General features: G+C 36.0%; 3 protein-coding genes across 4 annotated transcripts in view; 1 reads left to right on the forward strand and 2 right to left on the reverse strand.

Moving 5' to 3' along the window:
• The window catches only part of LOC133197422 (ribonuclease 3-like), a 141,340-nt gene that overhangs the window by 34,385 nt on the left and 87,996 nt on the right, over window positions 1-18,959 (reverse strand). The gene's annotated exons all lie outside the window — the stretch shown is intronic.
• On the reverse strand, window positions 639-8,651 carry LOC133197418 (monocarboxylate transporter 14-like). Its single transcript, XM_061333441.1, has 7 exons — window positions 8,636-8,651; window positions 6,255-6,505; window positions 4,178-4,373; window positions 3,753-3,896; window positions 3,380-3,647; window positions 2,227-3,038; window positions 639-2,055 (listed from the first exon to the last, which is right to left on the reverse strand). Exons 2-7 carry the CDS (start codon window positions 6,348-6,350, stop codon window positions 1,922-1,924), a joined length of 1,650 nt encoding a protein of 549 aa, XP_061189425.1. The 5' UTR covers window positions 6,351-6,505; window positions 8,636-8,651; the 3' UTR covers window positions 639-1,921.
• The window catches only part of LOC133197424 (geranylgeranyl transferase type-2 subunit beta-like), a 163,952-nt gene continuing 153,776 nt past the window's right edge, over window positions 8,784-18,959 (forward strand). For both annotated transcript variants that reach the window (XR_009722427.1, XM_061333449.1), the window contains exons 1-6: window positions 8,784-8,868; window positions 15,626-15,733; window positions 17,270-17,467; window positions 17,878-17,983; window positions 18,575-18,627; window positions 18,716-18,938. Coding sequence is in view for 1 of the 2 variants with exons in the window: in XM_061333449.1 (XP_061189433.1) it covers window positions 8,866-8,868; window positions 15,626-15,733; window positions 17,270-17,467; window positions 17,878-17,983; window positions 18,575-18,627; window positions 18,716-18,938 (691 nt within the window). In the remaining variant the exon portion in view is untranslated. The remainder of the gene's footprint in view (window positions 8,869-15,625; window positions 15,734-17,269; window positions 17,468-17,877; window positions 17,984-18,574; window positions 18,628-18,715; window positions 18,939-18,959) is intronic.

Below are 18,959 nucleotides of genomic sequence, written 5' to 3' on the forward strand. Positions count from 1 at the left end.
CAGTTGGTGCTAGGACTTTCATACTTCACATGTGTATTCATTGTGACCTTTCCATGGATGTAATTATTTTTTACCTCGACCTTAGAGTTTGACCCACTTTTAAAAAACGTTAACCTTGGCCATAACTTTTGAACGGTTAGTACTAGGAATTTCAAACTTCACAGGTGTATTCCTTGTGACAAGGACTTTCTTGGGATACCAATAATTTTGACATTTTGACCTACTTTTGAAAAACCTTAACCTTCGCCATAACTTTTGAAGAGTTGCTGCTAGGGCATTTAAATTTTGCATGTGTATTTCTTATTGACAAGGTCTTCACCTGCATACCATTTATTTTGACCCCTTGACCTTGGAGTTTGACCCACTTTAGAAAATATTAACTTGACCATAACTTTTGATTTGAATGGTTGGTGCTTGGGCTTTCATATTTACCAGGTATATCCATTGACACAGGTCCCTTTTTTGGGTAACAACATTTCGGATCTCTTGACCTTGGAGTTTGAATTGCATTTGAGAAATTTTAACCTTCGCCATAAACTGCCATACGGGGGCATCAGTGTTTCACAAACACATCTTGTTTTTTTTTTTTTTTTTTTTTTCCGAAAGCAGGGGACAACAATATAAAGGAGAATGACAACGAAGTTCTAACAATTTTATTTGGCGAAAAAAAAATCATTTACATCATATTATTTTTAATACACATAACGTAATACCAACGTAATTTTGAGATTTGTGTACGTCTATCAAACCACCTTGGTAAAAGAATTACTTATACCCAGGTACTTCGAATAGTGAATAGTTTAAAATACATGCGCACTGTACAAGTTTATGTATATATAATAATACACTCTAGCACGTTTTATAAGAATACCTGCTGATTTAACTAAGGTTCTTATAAATAAACTTTTAGAAGTAGCCATGGAAAGTAAACATTGCACAAGATTTGTCAAAATACATGTATCTAAAACCAATAAAATACATATTTACAAAATTGGAAACATATAATTAAAAAAATTCTCTTCGTAAATCTTATAACGTATTTATAAGAAACATATTTACAGGTGTAAGTATACATGTATAACATGTGTAAATTAATTAATCATCGTATCAATCTAAATAAAAACCACGCCGATCGGGCTCAGTTTTTATTTGCCAACAAAATCTCGACTGTCGGGGTATACTATTATTCTCCAACAATTCCTCCGACGCGGGATTTATTCCTTGAATATATATCAATTTTAATAATCATAACACATAATTGTCCACAACACTCACGTGAGTTACCCTTTCCCTTCCTGACAAATATGATTAAAAGAATAATTTATAGCACATGTATATTGAGGTTTGATGATAAGTTTACCAACTGTGGCCTTGTTCATTTTGAGGAGGTTTATATAATATTATATAAATCTTGGACTCTCACTCAATCTCAAACCTATCCTCAGACGTCATAATTTGTATCTACTGTCTACAAACTTGAATCTCCACTAAACGGAGATGCTCGAACATTAATACGACTATTTGTGGCCTACACGTATAGGTGTTGATATTCTAGAGGAGATTAAAAAAAAAAAAAGTCTGTATATTCCTTTATAAATTGACCCCTCTAGACTCATAAAAGTTTTACTAGTATCTTAACATATGTACTCTTTAAAAAAAAAATTAAATGATATAAACCTACACTACTTCGCCTTGAAAAGGGGTTTGGCATTCGTTTGGACTGAGTCATCACAGAAGAATGCCGTGTCCCAAGTTTGGTTAAAATTGGCTTAGTGGTTCTAAAATAGTAGTAGAAAATATGAAAAGTGTGCATACAACCAACAATACACGACATACAGATAAACGGACGCAGGACACTCTTCGGTCAGAAACACTCACTTAGGCCTTTGGATAAGGTGAACTGTAAGCTTATTTATTACTTTCATTGTTTTTTATTCCTAGACATAGTTAAGTGGCGAATGTTCGATATCAATAAAACGACCGCGCCCATTAACATGGCACTACCTCCAACGTAAAAAGCGTTTTCATATCGTCCGTCAATATCTTTTAGAAAACCTGGAAATAAAAGAAATATTTATATTATTCTATTAGTCTTTATTATGTGCCTGGTCTAGAATTCAGGAAATTTCAGCTGAGAGAATTCAGGAAATTTCAGCTGGAAAATATGTTTTGCACTAACACTTAATCTACGACAAATAATGAAGTTTATTACAAATATTTAATTACCTGCGAAAGGTGGACCTACGAGCATCCCCACACCTTGAAAGGCAATCAGAAGTCCAAATGAGTTGACTAGTTTTTCTGCCCCTAGCAGGTCAACTAGGATGACCGATTTCTGAGAAATGTAGGTACCTATAAGTAGTCCATATACCCCACACACCACACACAGCTGGCTGTAGGACCGAGTAAAGGGGATCACAAAAGACATCCCTCCCACTAGAAACATGACGGTGTTGTATACATATACACGGAATCTTTTTACGTTCTTCAAATCTAGAACCGTTCCTGATATAAGTCTTGCCACTCCGTCAAATACACCAGTTATGATAACTAAATAGGCCGCCTCCATGTCAGTGGTTCCTATTTGTTTGCCATAAGCCGGCAGGAACACGAAGGCGGACTGGAAGGCGAGAGTAAACAACATAATAGCTATACAAAAACACAAAAAGCGGTAATCCTTCAACAGTGAAAGTTCTAGATATTTCTTCTTCGGTCCTGAAGACTTTGCTCCTGTTTTAAAGAAACCACAACACCCACATTTTCTGTTTCTTTCCCCATTTTTCACGGATCCGTTTTGAAATGCTTCCCTTTCCCTTGGATTATCAGGAAATGGTGATTCTCTCTCTGTTATTCCTATAAATTTACTGTCTGTGACGACCCCCGTTTCGTCCTCTGTTTCTCTGAGAACCATCTTTTCATCGTTTGATAATTCCACTTTAGTACTGGTGTCCTTGGAATGTTCATTTAGACTGTCATGAGATATAAATGTTTTTGTGTCTTTTAGTGGAACTTCAGCACCATCTTTAATACTTTTTCTCCTGTAAATGTAACATACACGTATATGTTAAGCAGCCCTATCTTTGTGCTCAGCAAGACCATGCAGAGCGTATAAATGGTCAAAGCAAACCGTACCTTTTTATGTTCAATGATTGTTTAGGAATGTACTATGCACGGTTAAGCCTAACTGAATAATTCACATTCATGCAGATTTTTTTTTAAATACATTTAATTTAAATTAAACAATTTTTTTGTAAATTTTTTTTAAAAAGTCACAAAAATGTTTGAAATTAGGCCCTGAAGCATTTCAGGTCTCTTTGCATGGAAAAATTGTTCATGAAATTTTGAAATAAGTAAAAAAGGCCAACTGTGTGTTTCTTGCCTTTTGTCAAAAGCCATAAGTTTTCTTTGTTTCTCCAGAGGTCTAAACAGCATACCGCAGACACACAAATTGACCGCAAAACAAGCCAGAATATAAAATCCCCCAGTAAAAAGGTAGAAATGGAATGCTAGCTCAACAATAGCTGGAACGACAAACGATCCGAATCCCACCCCAGAAGTGGCTATACCAATTGCAATCCCCCTTCTCTTGTTGAAGTAAGTTCCCACCATAGTTACGGCTGGGGCATATGACAGGCTTCGTCCGAAACCTTTAACAAAATACATTCAATATTAATTTTCAATCAACAAAAAGCGTATTTTTGCACGAATTGCAGAATTAGTGGAAAAATTCTTAGCATGCTTTGATGACGCACCTCCTACAAATCCAAAAAAGACATAGACAGTAATTAAAGATGGAGAATATGCCGTAATAATAAGCGTCACAGTGAAGATGAGAGATCCAGTTATTACGACTGTCCGACTGGAGAACTTGTTACAGAGAAGGCTGCATAAAGGACCTACAATGCAGTAAAAAGAAAACACACACACATTATTAAAGATTTGTAATAGTATTTTACTCGATATATTAATGTAACATTGAGTATAAAAATTGTTTAACTCGGCGTACCAGTCCATCTTCCAATGTTGTGTTTATTTTAGGACTTTAAAAATTGTCAAACTGCAACTGGTCTGTTACTTTTAATTGATGTAGAAAATCTTCAATATCGAAACTGTGCCTCGAAAGAATGCGAAAAAAAATAAATTACATAAATATCTAAAACCACAAGATAGTACATACCCAGTAAGAGTCTGATTCCTGAGGGGATGGTTGTCGCCCATGCAGTAGCTGCCGCGGTTTGCTTATACCTCTCTAGAAAATAGAGGTACAGCAGGCCAGATGATCGCTCCAGTCCCCCAATGATGAAGTGACAAAAGAAGCTCCCAAGCACCACCCACCAACCCCATCCACCGTCAGGCACCACATTTTCCTCCTTCTGTGTTAAAAGAAAATCGGTAACAGGAGTATCTGCGAAAATTTAAGGTTTTGCTAAAGGGACCAGACGCGCTATGTGATTTACCTATTTCAACACCTCATGAACAGACTGATATTGTCATAACAATAACACAGCCTTGATGGAGGTTGCAATTTTTTCACGCTTTTATTTCCATAAATATACTGATTATTAAATTATGGAGATAACGAACAGTTATGAAGTTCATAGGTCCATTAAGACCTCTAACAACACCAGAGGTGGGATCAGGTGCCATGGAGGAGTAAGCATCCCCTGTCGACCGGTCACACTCACCTTATGCTCCTTGTCATGATCGGGCAAACAGAAAATATTAAAATTCGTAGATATGCAGTGTGTAAATAATGGCCTAACAATTAGTAAGAAAAACATCAGTCAGCATTCGACTAAATGATGGATTGCATTTGCTGACGAGGTCATTGTATAGACCATAGAACTTGCTAAATGTTGACTTAAAACGAGACTGTTGATATCTTTGTTTCATCAACTTGTTTGTCAATAGATTGCCTCGTTTTAGAAATTATTCGTACGTAGAACATGCCCTTGCGTATCGAATTAACTGGGAGACATTAACTCCATATGCAGATGATAAGGATATATTGCCACATAAATAAGGGAAGGTGACGATAGAAAAGTTGAAGTCATCACCTTTATCATAAAGTTTTGTTGTTAGGTTACCATTAACGTCTTTTTTCCAGTAAAATATCCAAATATGAAACAGATGTATCGTACCCTGTGGTATCTTTTATTTCAAGTTCACTGGGATACATCGAGTCGACATATGAATAGAAGTAACTATTATTAATTGATAATACGTCGTCGATATATCTAAATGTCGAGTTGAAGGCCACAGCATGTGCTTTCTTCTTCTCATGTATAAGTTTTTGAATAAATTCTGCTTCATATGAATAAAAAAAATAGGTCTGCTAATAACGGGGCGTAATTGGTACCCATTAGAATTCCGACAGATACCGTTTAAAGTGTCCATTTCAGGGGGAAAGGGGTGCATTTATTTGAAATGCACAAGTAATTCGCCGGTATTGTTGTAAAATATGGAGTGAATGTGAAAATTATAACCTAGCTGTTCATAATGCATATATATAAGGCAACTTTAATTTATTCCACTTTAATATTTTCGTCAGTAATTTGCAACATAAGCTTCTCATCCGTTAACTTTGCTTATCAATATCTACTCCACGGAGTACTTCAAGATCAGGGCAAAATCCGACAAATTTAGGTTTTGTTTCCAATACATGTGTACGTGTGCCTGTATTACTGATATGCAAATATACTATAAATCTTATATGAATGAAACATTGCATGTGTTTTGAAACTATCATTCTATTTCCCCCACAATACCACAGGCACTTGTGGTATGGACCCCCCCCTTTTCCATTTTTTTTCTTTTTAAATCTGGGGTCGAGTCACCTTTTTCCTATTTTTATATTCTAATATGCACTGTATGTTATCAATAATGTAACTCTTTTGTCTCTATGAGCTGTTTTTAAATATATCGTTTTCGACTGATACATAAACAGTCGAAAACGGTATTTTTAAAAACAGCATATAGAGACAAAAGAGTTACATCATTGATAATATATAGTGCATATTAGAATATAAAAATAGGAAAAGGGTGACTCGACCCCAGATTTAAAAAGGAAAAAAATGGAAAAAAGGGGGGGGGGGTCCATACCCCAAGTGCCTGTGCACAATACTTTCGCGATATACTTCAAGTGAAAATCTACTTATAAGGCACACACTACAATACACCTTGTATCTTTTGGAAATAATGAGAAAAAATAAACAAACAAACATTGTCATATATCGCATATTTCTTTGCCTTACCTCGATTAGAATAGACGGGACATTATCACTGTGTAGTTCTGAAATACTGTCGTGGCTATTTCCGGCTATTTTGTTTTCATCATCCTCCATTAGCATTACGTACAGCACATGACTTTACTTTCTGAAAAGAAGGTTAACATAGGTGAAATATTTACTACACGTCTTTTTGATAACATTTGTAATGCGACAGTGAACCTGACAACCAAACCACTCCAATCGCGAGTGGTACTCTTTTTTGACCCATCGTTCCTCTACTAAAAGAGGAGAATTTTTATGAAGAATTCGTCAGCTTTTTCAACAAAATGACTTGTTCTGTTAAATTATCACTTGCTTTACTTAAAAAATAAATTCAAAAACTCAAGCAATAATGAACGAAATAAAAAATAAATAAAACAAAACCAAAAATAAACAAAAATTGATTTTCTTGTAAATCAAAAATCTGCAAAGCGACATAATGTAGTTTAAACAATGTTTTATTGACGAAATTGACAAAGTTACAAATACACTAGTAATAAATACAATAAAATTGGGAAACAAGCCATAAGGCTTATATTAATCTCTCTTTTTGCAAATTCAACAAGTGAGAGAACGTGTACGTAGATGAAACCTAATATAGTACACTCAGAAAGAAATCGTTTCATACCAGGCGCAGATCCAGGAATTTTTTTTTCCCGGGGGGGGGGGGGGGGTGGTTGTCATGTAATCTTTGGGTTGGATTTTTTTTAACCCCTTAAATTCCCTTCCCATACGTATTAAACCCAGAAAATTTATTGGCTAACCAAAAAAAACAAAAAACAAAAAAAAAAAAAACAAACAAACAAACAAAAACAAAAATTGACGTAAAATCCATTTCCAAAATGTGAAAAATACCCTATTTCGTAGTGGTGGTGGTGGGGTCTACGTTTTCGGGGGGGGGGGCAAAGTCATTTCATTTGTTTCAGTATAAACTTATAATAACTCAGCAAATCCCAGGGGAAGTCCGGACCCCCCCCCCCTCCGACCCCCCCCCCTCCTAGATCCGCGCATGCATATATATATATTGTCAGGCGCGGATCTAGGAATTGAAGTTAGAGGGGGCGCAAAAGTAGGCAGGGGGTCTGGGGGCCGCCTTGAGGCCCCCAGTGGGTCCAGGACGAAGCCCTGGTGGGGGTTACAGGGGGCGAAGCCCCCGGAGGCTTCTGGATTCTAGAGATTTTGTAGGGTAAAAATGAAGTCTCCCGAGTTGACATTTTTACATTTTCTCGACGATACTATGATTAACACCAACTTTGACAGTGTTAGGGGGAGCCGGGTGCGCCCCCCTTAAATTCGCCACTGATTGTGAACAGTTTGCTGGAATTGAAGTTGATGAAAAATCTCCAAAAATTCCAATTTTGATATAAAAAAGTAAAAATTAACCTCACTTATTCATACCACATCACATATAAAATTTCAACTGAACAAAGATGAGACCGAATAATGTTTCGTGGTAAAAAATATCAAGTGATTTGTTTTTAAAAATCTTTTACTTTCAATCACAAAGTTTTGAATTACAAGAAAAAATATTTTGGCTTTCCCTTTCTGAAAGATTTTGTGAACCATAAAGTAATATATCAACAGTTATATGATGAGGTATTATAGAAATAGTTCTATTTCGCACTCTTATAAAATTGTTACAACGGAAGAAAAAAATGTTCGATAGTTTCAATCTCACCACATAAACATAGTGGAGAAATACAAAGATTTGTAAATTCAAAGAACTGCATTCGATTCGGAGTTTCGTATCTCACTAGGCAAGGTTTTTGATCTGCTCTACTCCAACCTTTGGCTAGGAAAGAGGGAATGATGAATGTTTATAAAGACAAAAATTGAAATAACGTTTAATCAAATAATGATGTGGTCATTAATTGATCTGATTTTCGAATCTCAGAAGACTTCAGATTTTATGTGATCATTCTTTGGGTAAAAGAAATATTGATAAAGATGGTCAAGGTCATCCTAAATATAAAGCTGTTAAATGAAAAAAAAATTGAACTTCCAGACAAAGTTTCATACTCAGAAAAACATCCTGTATGTGAAGAGAAAGGGGGGGGGGGGGAGAGTTTTCAAAGGTCACATATTATAAATGTCAAGGTCATTATGTTAACTTTGCTTAAATTGATTATTGCTTTGAAGAATGTCAAAACAGTGGTACAAATATGATAAATCTCACAAATCATAAACAGAAATTGATAGTCTAGCTTTACAACATATATTCAGTTAAGAATCAGTATCAGCTGTTTTTGCACAGTCATTTCCCTGGTTCATCACTAATTTTCAATCAACTCAATGAAAAAAAACTGTAGCATTTTCTAATCTCATGGTTTTACAATATTGGTTTGGTAAGTCAAAATACTCTGCACTTACTGTCATGCCATGGGTGTTACCGGATCTGTCTCCGAAGTGTTCATCATGCTGACCTTTCTAGTTTCACTTTCCATTTTTTCGGAAAAAATCTTCGGTTTTATTCTTTACATGCTTGCATTTATATCCGGGAAGAGACATGACATGATTACTTGACTTTCAGATCAGGGTTTGCCGTTTGGAGAACATTGTTTCAGCCTCTGTCGTTGGACTGTATGCTTTTTAACAGATGGTATTACACTTCTGATATCTTTTAAATTACTGATGTTAAAATTAAGTGACGTAGTGCCAATGGAAGTATGCCTTGTGCAGGTCTGGTACAATCACTAGATTTAGCTACGTAGCTTGAATTACCTACATAGCTTTATTTACCTACCTGAAGTAGCTTTATTTACCTACTGAATCAGACTTATTTCTTAAATTATCATTTTTCCCAGAAAGTGCAGAAAATTGTACTTTGATGCAGCGATAATTTTCAACTTTGAACTCATCTGAAAACAATTCATGAAAAAATCACTCTTGGAGCTGTGTCTTTTTCTGCGCAATTGCAGTCAAAGTTCTAAAAGTTTTGGGGCTAAATACAACAGTTAATTTGTTACCTAAGAGTTACTTCTTGAGTGAAATAACAAAGAAAACCAGTTTTTTAGCTCACCTGAGCCGAAGGCTCAAGTGAGCTTTTCTGATCACATTTTGTCTGTAGTCCGTCTGTCCGTCTGTCTGTCTGTCCGTCTGTCTGTCCGTCTGTAAACTTTTCACATTTTCGACTTCTTCTCAAGAACCACTGGGCCAATTTCAACCAAACTTGCCACAAAGTATCCTTGGGTAAAGGGGATTCAAGTTTGTTCAAATGAAGGGCCATGCCTTCTTCCAAGGGGAGATAATTAAGAATTCGTGAAAAATTAATGGCATAATTAAAAAATCTTCTTCTCAAGAACCACTGTGCTTGAAAACATGAAACTTATATGGAAGCATTCTCAGGTAGTGTAGATTTAAATTTGTTCAAATCATGACCCCCGGGGGTAGGGTGGGGCCGCAATGGGCGATCAAAGTTTTACATAGGAAATATACAGGAAAAATCTTTAAAAATCTTCTTCTCAAGAACAGCAAAGCCATAATTGGTCATATTTATATGGTAGCATCCTCAGATAGTGTAGATTCAAGTTTCTTCAAATCATGACCCCCGGGGGTAGGGTGGGGCCGCAATGGGCGATCAAAGTTTAACATAGGAAATATACAGGAAAAATCTTTAAAAATCTTCTTCTCAAGAACAGCAAAGCCATAATTGGTCATATTTACATGGAAGCATCCTCATGTAGTGTACATTCAAGTTTGTTCAAATCATAACCCCCGGGGGTCGGGTGGGGCCACAATGGGCGATCAAAGTTTTACATAGGAATATATAGGAAAAATCTTTAAAAATCTTCTTCTCAAGAACAGCAAAACCATAATTGGTCATATTTACATGGAAGCATCCTCAGGTAGTGTAGATTCAAGTTTGTTCAAATCATAACCCCCGGGGGTCGGGTGGGGCCACAATGGGCGATCAAAGTTTTACATAGGAACACATAGTAAAAATCTTCTTCTCAAGAACAGCAAAGCCATGATTGGTCATATTTATATGGTAGCATCCTCAGATAGTGTACATTCAAAGTTCAAATCATGACCCCCGGGGGTCGGGTGGGGCCACAATGGGCAATCAAAGTTTTACATAGGAACACATAGTAAAAATCTTTAAAAAAAACTATTTGTTAAGAATAGCAAAGCCATGATTGGTCATATTTATATGGTAGCATCCTCAGATAGTGTACATACAAATTTGTTCGAATCATGACCCCTGGGGGTCGGGTGGGGCCACAATGGGCGATCAAAGTTTTACATTGGAACACATAGTAAAAATCTTTAAAAAAAACTATTTGTTAAGAATAGCAAAGCCATGATTGGTCATATTTATATGGAAGCATTCTTAGATAGTGTACATTCAAGTTTGTTCAAACATGACCCCTGGGGGTCGGGTGGGGCCACAATGGGTGATCAAAGTTTTACATAGGAATACATAGGTTAAATCTTTAAAAATCTTCTACTCAAGAACAGCAAAGCCATGATTGGTCATATTTAAATGGAAGCATCCTCAGATAATGTAGATTCAAATTTGTTCAATTTATGACACCCCCCCCCCCCCCCCCCTCCCCAACCACTTTTATATTTAAACTTTTCAACCTTTCAAGATTGAAGTGATTTCTGCTTTTTCCTAGCCATAGTGCTCAGGTGAGCGATGTGGCCCCTGGGCCTCTTGTTTGGTTAACATGAGCACAATGTGAAGTAATCATACTTATCCATGCCTCATCGCACACAAGGTGATGTACAGGAAATCCAGTCAATGCGCCCCCTAACAAAACCGTCCCGGTCAAAGCGCCCCCTAATTATAGTCAAAGAACCCCCTGAATTTGGTCAAAGCGCCCCCTGATTTTGGTCAAAGCGCACCCTTATTTTGGTCAAAGCGCCCCTTAAATATTTTTATAGAATATTCGTTTGCAAAAAGCACGCTAAATTTGGTCTCTTTACTAACTTACGCTATTTATTTCTTTTGTTTGTTCATTGTGACCCATGAAATAATTAATAGATTGACAAATTAAGTTTGAATAATCTTATTGAAAACATATCCAAAGGAATGAGAATGTTCGCCAGTATCATTTAATTATGCCCCCCGCCCTAAAAAAAATTGATAATGATACCGTTGCCCATCTCTTGCCACATGGAGGCCTTCTCAATAAGCTGATAAGAGCCATAATTTTGAAGAATAAATGAAAAAAATTTAAACCCAAAGATGACTTTTTGAACTTCAAAATTCAATTATTAAACCCAGTTATTGGATAGGATAACAACTGGATCATTACCAAATTACGGTTGACTTTTGTTTGTTTGGGCGCTTTGACCAATACTTGGGGACGGTATATTAACATCAATTTCCTGTAAAATTATGTTAGGGGCGCTTTGACCAAAATTTGACCAATGCTTGGAGACGGTATTTTTACATCAATTTCCTGTAAAATTATATTAATAGGGGGCACTTTGACCGAAATCAAGGTGGGCTCTTTGACCAAGATCAGGGGGCACTTTTGAAGTACTTGGGGACGGTATTCTTATCAATTTCCTGTAAAATTATATTAGGGGGCCCTTTGACCAAAATCAAAAGGGGCTCTTTGACCAAAATCAGGGGGCACTTTGACCAATACTTGGGGACGGTATTTTGACATCAATTTCCTATACAATCATAGTAGGGGGTGCTTTGACCAAAATCAGGGGGCGCTTTGACCAAAATCAAGGGGCTCTTTGACCAAAATCATAGGGCGCTTTGACCGGGATGGTTTTGTTAGGGGGCGCATTGACTGGCTCCCATTTACAGTTACTCAAACAATGGAAATGCATCTTTTCCTTAAAAGTGTTCAAAAGCAGCAATGTTAAAACTATCTCTGCTTTGGATTGCTTTTTAAACTGTTTTGGAGCAAGCCCAAGTAAAAATATTATCAAACCTGTCTTGGGACAGGTCCACAACACAGTTAGAATGCATCCTACATACCTGCAATGTGGCAGAAAATTGCAGAATCGCTCTGGAATGGTTTTAGAGAAAACAAATGAACAAATGAAGCAGAATTGAAAATGTTGTATATTATCACAATGGTGTTATTTTTGTTATAAGTAATGGTTTTTTATTGTCCTTAATTTAAAGAACATCTTAACTACAACAAGAGGCCCAAAGGCCTTAACGGTCACCTGAGTACAACAATTTAGAGGATCCATAAACTCATAAACGAAGCTTTGTTGCCCAATAGCAAGGAAAATAGTACGATTAAGATCAAAATAGATGTCTCTCAGGGATCGACATTAACGGTTGTCCGATTGCCCGGGACAAGTAAATTATCAGTTCGGGCAAGTGAAATTGTCGACGTACTTGTCCGATCGGGCAAGTGATTTTTTTTTTATACAGATGTACATATTTATTAAGTTGACGTTAATTTATAAATAAAACAATAAATTGAACACTTGATTTCCGCAACTGACAATGTTTTTGCATTCGGAATTCCTTGCTAGCGTTTCTGGATTATACCGTTCATTTAAAAATCGGGTTCGTTATTTTCTTTTGTAGTAAATACGCTCTACGTCTAACAAAATTGTGTTAACTTCTTATTAGGAAATTAGATTATTTATTCACGCACAGAATATAAGTACAGTGTAACACAATGTATCCTGATCAAGATAAGATGTATGTTTCGTAGCAACTATCTTCCTTTAGCGTTGCTTCACAATTGTCTCTGAAAATCACGATTCACAAAAGGATCCTACCGAAAATAATTTTTTAAAATATGAATTATATTAAAAGGAAAAGGAGGGTTATTGCTGCATGGCAGTGTGTGTTAACAGGTTGAATTTACAAGTACTGTGGTATACATTTATGTACTAATGCAGCATTGAAACTTTTTCAGGTAGCTCAACTTGCCAAATTGTCAGTAGTGTATTTGGTCACATTTTTTATATCATAACGTTTACAGTAATAAATAATTTTCTTCTCAAGTTCTTTCTTAATTTTGGGCAACCATGTTTTTCATTCGGACAAGTCAAAGTTTGAGATCACATGCCCGAAGGTCAAGTGAATCTGAAAGTTAATGTCTATCCCTGTCTCTATTATTACCTCTCACATTGGCCTCACTTGGCCCTTGAAGAACATTTAAAAAGATAAGTTATTTTTGTTTCATTTTTATTCACCTATTATTTCCAAGTCTACCTGATTATTAAAACTATGAAAGTACTTTTTGCATTATACAATAAATGTTCTTGCATAATTTTCTTATTCTATTAATCTTTCAAATACATTATCTACAGTGATTAATTATCAAAGGTGAATGGCAAAGGTGAATAACTTCACTAAGTAGAATACAAATTAATAGAGCCCTGGCAAGGACCAGAACACTTGACTAAATGGTCCAGATGTTCAAAATTCTGGTAAAAATACCTTGCTTATTAAAACTTTTACTCTGTTTGCTTCTAATATGCCCTGGAGCAGAGGAGATTTTCAAAGAAATAATGCATTTTCACTAGTTAGCACAGCTCTACCCTAACACCAGAACCCTTGACCTAGGGTCATGAAAATTTACAAATTTGGAAGAGGTACCCTCATCATCATAACTATGCAATTAGTTGAAGATTTTCAAAGAATTCACACATGTTCACTATATAATCAAAAAGAGCCCCCCCCCCCTCCCCCGAGAAACAACAGAACCCCTGGGACCACAAGTTTTAAAAAATTTGTAAAAGCATCCTTGCTCATCATAACTATACACTTGTTTCTTTGCTTTATAACCAGGAGTAGAAAAAAATATTTTGAAAGAAATAATGCATTTTCACTATATAATCAATAGAGCCCCCCACCCCCTAACACCAGAACCCCTGACCCAGGGACCATGAAATTCACAATTTTGGAAGAGGCTGCCATGCTCATCATAACTTTGCACTTAGTTAGTTTATTTAATACCCAGGAGCAGAGAAGAAGATTTTCAAAGAAATAATGCATTTTCACTATATAATCAATAGAGCCCCGCCCTAACACCCAAACCCCTGACCCAGGGGCCATGAAATTCACAATTTTGGAAGAGGCAGGCATGCTCATCATAACTATGTACTCAGTTAGTATATTTCATACCCAGGAGCAGAGAAGAAGATTTTCATAGATTTAATGCATTTTCACTATATAATCAATAGAGCCCCCCACCCCCTAACACCAGAACCCCTGACCCAGGGACCATGAAATTCACAATTTTGGAAGAGGCTGCTATGCTCATCATAACTTTGCACTTAATTAGTTTATTTAATACCCAGGAGCAGAGAAGAAGATTTTCAAAGAAATAATGCATTTTCACTATATAATCAATAGAGCCCCGCCCTAACACCAAAACCCCTGACCCAGGGGCCATGAAATTCACAATTTTGGAAGAGGCAGGCATGCTCATCATAACTATGTACTCAGTTAGTATATTTCATACCCAGGAGCAGAGAAGAAGATTTTCAAAGATTTAATGCATTTTCACTATATAATCAATAGAGCCCCCCCCCCCCCCCAACACCAGAACCCCTGACCCAGGGGCCATGAAATTCACAATTTTGGAAGAGGCAGTCTTGCTCAACATAACTATGTACTTAGTTAGTTTATTTAATACCCAGGAGCAGAGAAGAAGATTTTCAAAGAAATAATGCAATTTCACTATATGATGTATATAGCCCCACCCTAGCACCACAACCCCTGACCCAGGGGCCATGAATTTCACAATTTTGGTAGAGGGCTCATTGCTTATTACAATCATGCCAACAGTTTGACTGCTTGATGTCCAGGAGTAAAGAAGAAGATTTTTAAAGATTGCATTAATTTTGGTGGTTTTAGCCCCACCCCTCAGGCCCCAGGGGGGCAGGGACCATGAAATTCACAATTTTTGTTCCCCTTCACCCATAGGTGCTATATGCCAAAATTGGTTGAAATTGGTTGAGTGGTTTCAGAGAAGAAGCTAAAAATGTTCAAATGTTAACGCACGACGCATGCCGACGGACAAAAACGGATAGCAATAGGTCACCTGAGTGACTCAGGTGACCTAAAAACACTGAGATAAAGTTATTTATACATATTTTAGTTCCTTTTAGATGAGTTCTTTTAAAAATGAATGGGCTGAATTAACAGAAATGTGGCGAACCATAGGCGTCGTCAGTTTTATCCATAAAGCAATGTAAATAACAACCAGTTCGCTTCGCTCGCTATGTTCACAAAGCTCACTGGTTGTTGCTAACGTTGCTTTATGGATAAAACTGCAAAACTGCTGACTCCTGTGGGCGAACACATCAAGGGGGAATGTGGATCAAGGTGTTTGCTCTTGAAAGACATAATTTCCTGGGTAAAAGGACCCAATTACGCCAATGTTGGTATACAGTTTATTTTGTTTTAATTATAGGGTACCCCAGTAAAGGATGTTGTGATTCCTGACAATGCACAAAAGACTCTGCTGCTTCAGAAACATGCTGACTACATAGCTGCATATGGGGTCAAAAAAGATGACTATGTAAGCTAGTTTTGTTTTGTCCATGACATTTCTTGTAATTTACATACTGTAAGGTACATGTATGAGTAGTGTAGACTCTAGAAAATAATTTTTTACATACAGTAATGTAAAATAACATATGGAGTGTGTTCCTGAATTGTAATTAATAATAATTTTAAGAAAACTCAAATTTTTCGAGGTAGAACAGTGGGTTGGCTTGTCAATCAAGTTGGCAGCTATTGTTCTTACCTAATTGACAAGTGGTATGGTATTAATTTCTGGACAAATATGTGGATGGAACGAAATCATTCTAAACTTATGTATTAATTGGGCCAATACTGTAAACCAACTATTATTCGCGCCAACTTTTATTCGTGATTCGTCAGTTTGAAATCAATCTGCGACGATTAATTTTCGCGACTGAGGAAACATTCTCTACAAATACTGTACAGCAGGTTAAAATCGCGGTCGGAAAAGATCGCGATTTGTTCAATTTGCAGCAAATCGCGGTCGTTTGAATTCGCGGAAATGAAAAATTATACAAAAACTTTTTCCGCACTGCAAGTATTTTCCTTGCATATTGTGTCGATTCTGAACCTGGTTAAATAGATTGAAACACCGTATTGATCCCGATTGGAAGACAAAATGTTGTACGATTTACACTTTTATGCATTCATATATATTTTCTTCTTTCTTTCTCTTGTTTTCTTTCTTTCTTTTTGTTAAATATTTTTGAAATACATATGAGTCTATACGCGAGTGTTTTATTTAAGTGATTTCCAGTCGTATCCCAAACAATGGCAAACATATATATATAAAAAAAAAAAGAAGAAGCCCTTTGGCAGGTGTTCGTTCATGAATAGGTATGTTTTGAGTAGAGTACTGAGTAGTATTTACTGCAGGTCTTTTTAATCCCTCTGAATCTAAATCAGTTGTCAGTACCGATAGTCAAAATGTTGAACTGTTAATAAAATTGAATTAATGTGTAACAGTGTTGTCTTTACATTAAAGATAATAAGACTGAGTGATATGCACGGGTGAATTCTGACAATACATGTTTTATAGATAATTACATGGCGCCTCTACTGGGTGACAGAATTAAATGTTAGTTTTAGATGTTTATTTATCAATTAAGCTTTTAAAAAACAACAACTACTTGTTAGTGATTGATCCGTACACCCTCATAATAAGGAAGACAGTCTACATCTCTGCTATATTAATGACTGCTATTTATGTTTACAAGGAAACGTAAATAGAGTTACCGAATATAATCACAAATATCGGTAATATTTCAATTTATCCTTATCAATTTTTGAAGAATTATTCACTGTATGTTGAATTCGCGGAATTTTTATTTCCACGAATATAGTGAATATTATCTCCGCTAGTTAATTTCCTGCTGTACAGTACAAAGCAAAATAAATGGTTCGCGGCGATTAATATTCGCGAGTTATGGTAGGTCGCGAAACTTGCGAATATTTCTCGCACGCGAATTAAAGTTGGTTTACAGTAAGCATGTGCTGCTTTATTCCTTTGAAATGTTTGAAAATTTTGTAGGAGTACTGCATAACAGAATATTTGCGGTTGAGTGGAATGTACTGGGGTCTGACAGTGATGGACCTAATGAAACAGCTGGACAGAATGAACAAGGAGGAGGTTCTCCAGTTTATTCAGCAGTGCCAGCACGAGTGTGGAGGGCTGGGTGCCAGTATAGGTCATGACCCCCATCTTCTGTACACACTTAGTGCAATACAGGTACACGTTTCCTTCATCTTGTAAGTTGTGATGGGAGATAAGTCAGATAACACATGTCTTTTGATACATCATATGTGACATTTCTACATATTAAAATTTGTATTTAACATAAATTTACTTTTTTCTTTCCAAAGTTATTACTTTTGTATTGAAATTACAAGCCAAAATGGGTTTATGGTAGCTTTGATCACATTCAAACTCATATCTTACCTTCAACCTGTGGGATGCATTATTTTGTTAAAACTCAACAACATATTAAATTTAGTCTGTCAAACCTTTATGATATCACTGAGAAATTATGTCAACAATTTATGACATTACAATAAATAGGTGGTCATGTGAGAACCTGTTTTCAAACAGTTATGAATATGCATTTCTCAAATAGTGTACTATAAGGAAAACATTTGCAGATCCTCACAATGTATGATGCTTTAGACGTGATAAACACAGAAAAAGTTGTTGAGTTTGTCTGCTCTCTTCAGCAGGAGGATGGCAGTTTTTATGGAGACAAATGGGGTATGTAGTGGTGAGATAATGTGTTGAATTTTGTGTAATTTGATTTTCAAAGAATTAAACATATTTTTGTGTTCAAAATGTTGCAGATTTCCTTAATATTGCTTTTTAGAGGATAAATTTACAAAGCATAGCAATAGCAAAGCACAAAAAATTATATTTTTTTTACAGGATAGTTTGAAAGAGGTTACAATTGCATGAATATTCATAAGTTAACTGATTTTAAAAATACAGTTGAAATTCAGTATCTCAAATGTTGATAACTCAAACACCATGGATATGTCAAAATTATTTGGAAATCCTAATCACTTTTTTTAAGAGCACTTTAACCTCAATATCTGAATATCTCAAAGTTTTATCACCTTCCTATTCAGTCTGAGATAATGAGGTCTGACTGTAAGTGAAAAATATATGATGGAACAAGTTTTTATTTCATACCTTTACAATTTAAAACAATTTGAGAATTGTATATCTGGCATAATATTTTACAATTACCCAGTGTGGATACACCTGAAAAACTATGAAATGCATGGATTGCTACAAGAGAAAAAAAAAGGTGAAAAACACTGTAAACATTTAAATTTTGCATTTCAGGTGAAGTGGATACTCGTTTTTCTTTCTGTGCTGTTGCCTGTCTTGCTTTATTGGTAAGCTCTACAGATATTCTTCTCTGAATTTATTATCTCTTTTTGTTAATACTTCTGATGTGAATTCAAATGTTCCTTTTCTTTATAGAACAAATTAGATGCCATAGATGTAGATAAAGCTGTAGAATTTGTGCTAACTTGTATGAACTTTGATGGTGGGTTTGGTTGTCGACCCGGAAGTGAGACTCACTCTGGACAGGTCTATTGTTGTGTGGGGATGTTAGCTATCACTGGAAGACTGCATCATGTGAATGCTGATCTGTTAGGATGGTGGTTGTGTGAAAGGCAACTCCCCTCAGGGGGTCTGAATGGTATGTTCTGATGAAAGATAT

This window comes from Saccostrea echinata, unplaced genomic scaffold (assembly GCF_033153115.1).
Source record: "Saccostrea echinata isolate AGI-Se365-2 ecotype Australia unplaced genomic scaffold, CSIRO_AGI_Sech_v1 ptg000030l, whole genome shotgun sequence".
Taxonomy (NCBI): Eukaryota; Metazoa; Mollusca; class Bivalvia; order Ostreida; family Ostreidae; genus Saccostrea; species Saccostrea echinata.

Excerpts from the sequence above, each read along its gene's own strand:
- LOC133197418 (XM_061333441.1), bottom strand. The coding sequence starts at position 6,350 with ATGCTAATGGAGGATGATGAAAACAAAATAGCCGGAAATAGCCACGAC. Across the intron at positions 4,374-6,254 it reads TCCCGTCTATTCTAATCGAG|AAGGAGGAAAATGTGGTGCC; the intron begins GTAAGGCAAAGA and ends CTTTTAACACAG. Across the intron at positions 3,648-3,752 it reads CTTTTTTGGATTTGTAGGAG|GTTTCGGACGAAGCCTGTCA; the intron begins GTGCGTCATCAA and ends ATTTTGTTAAAG.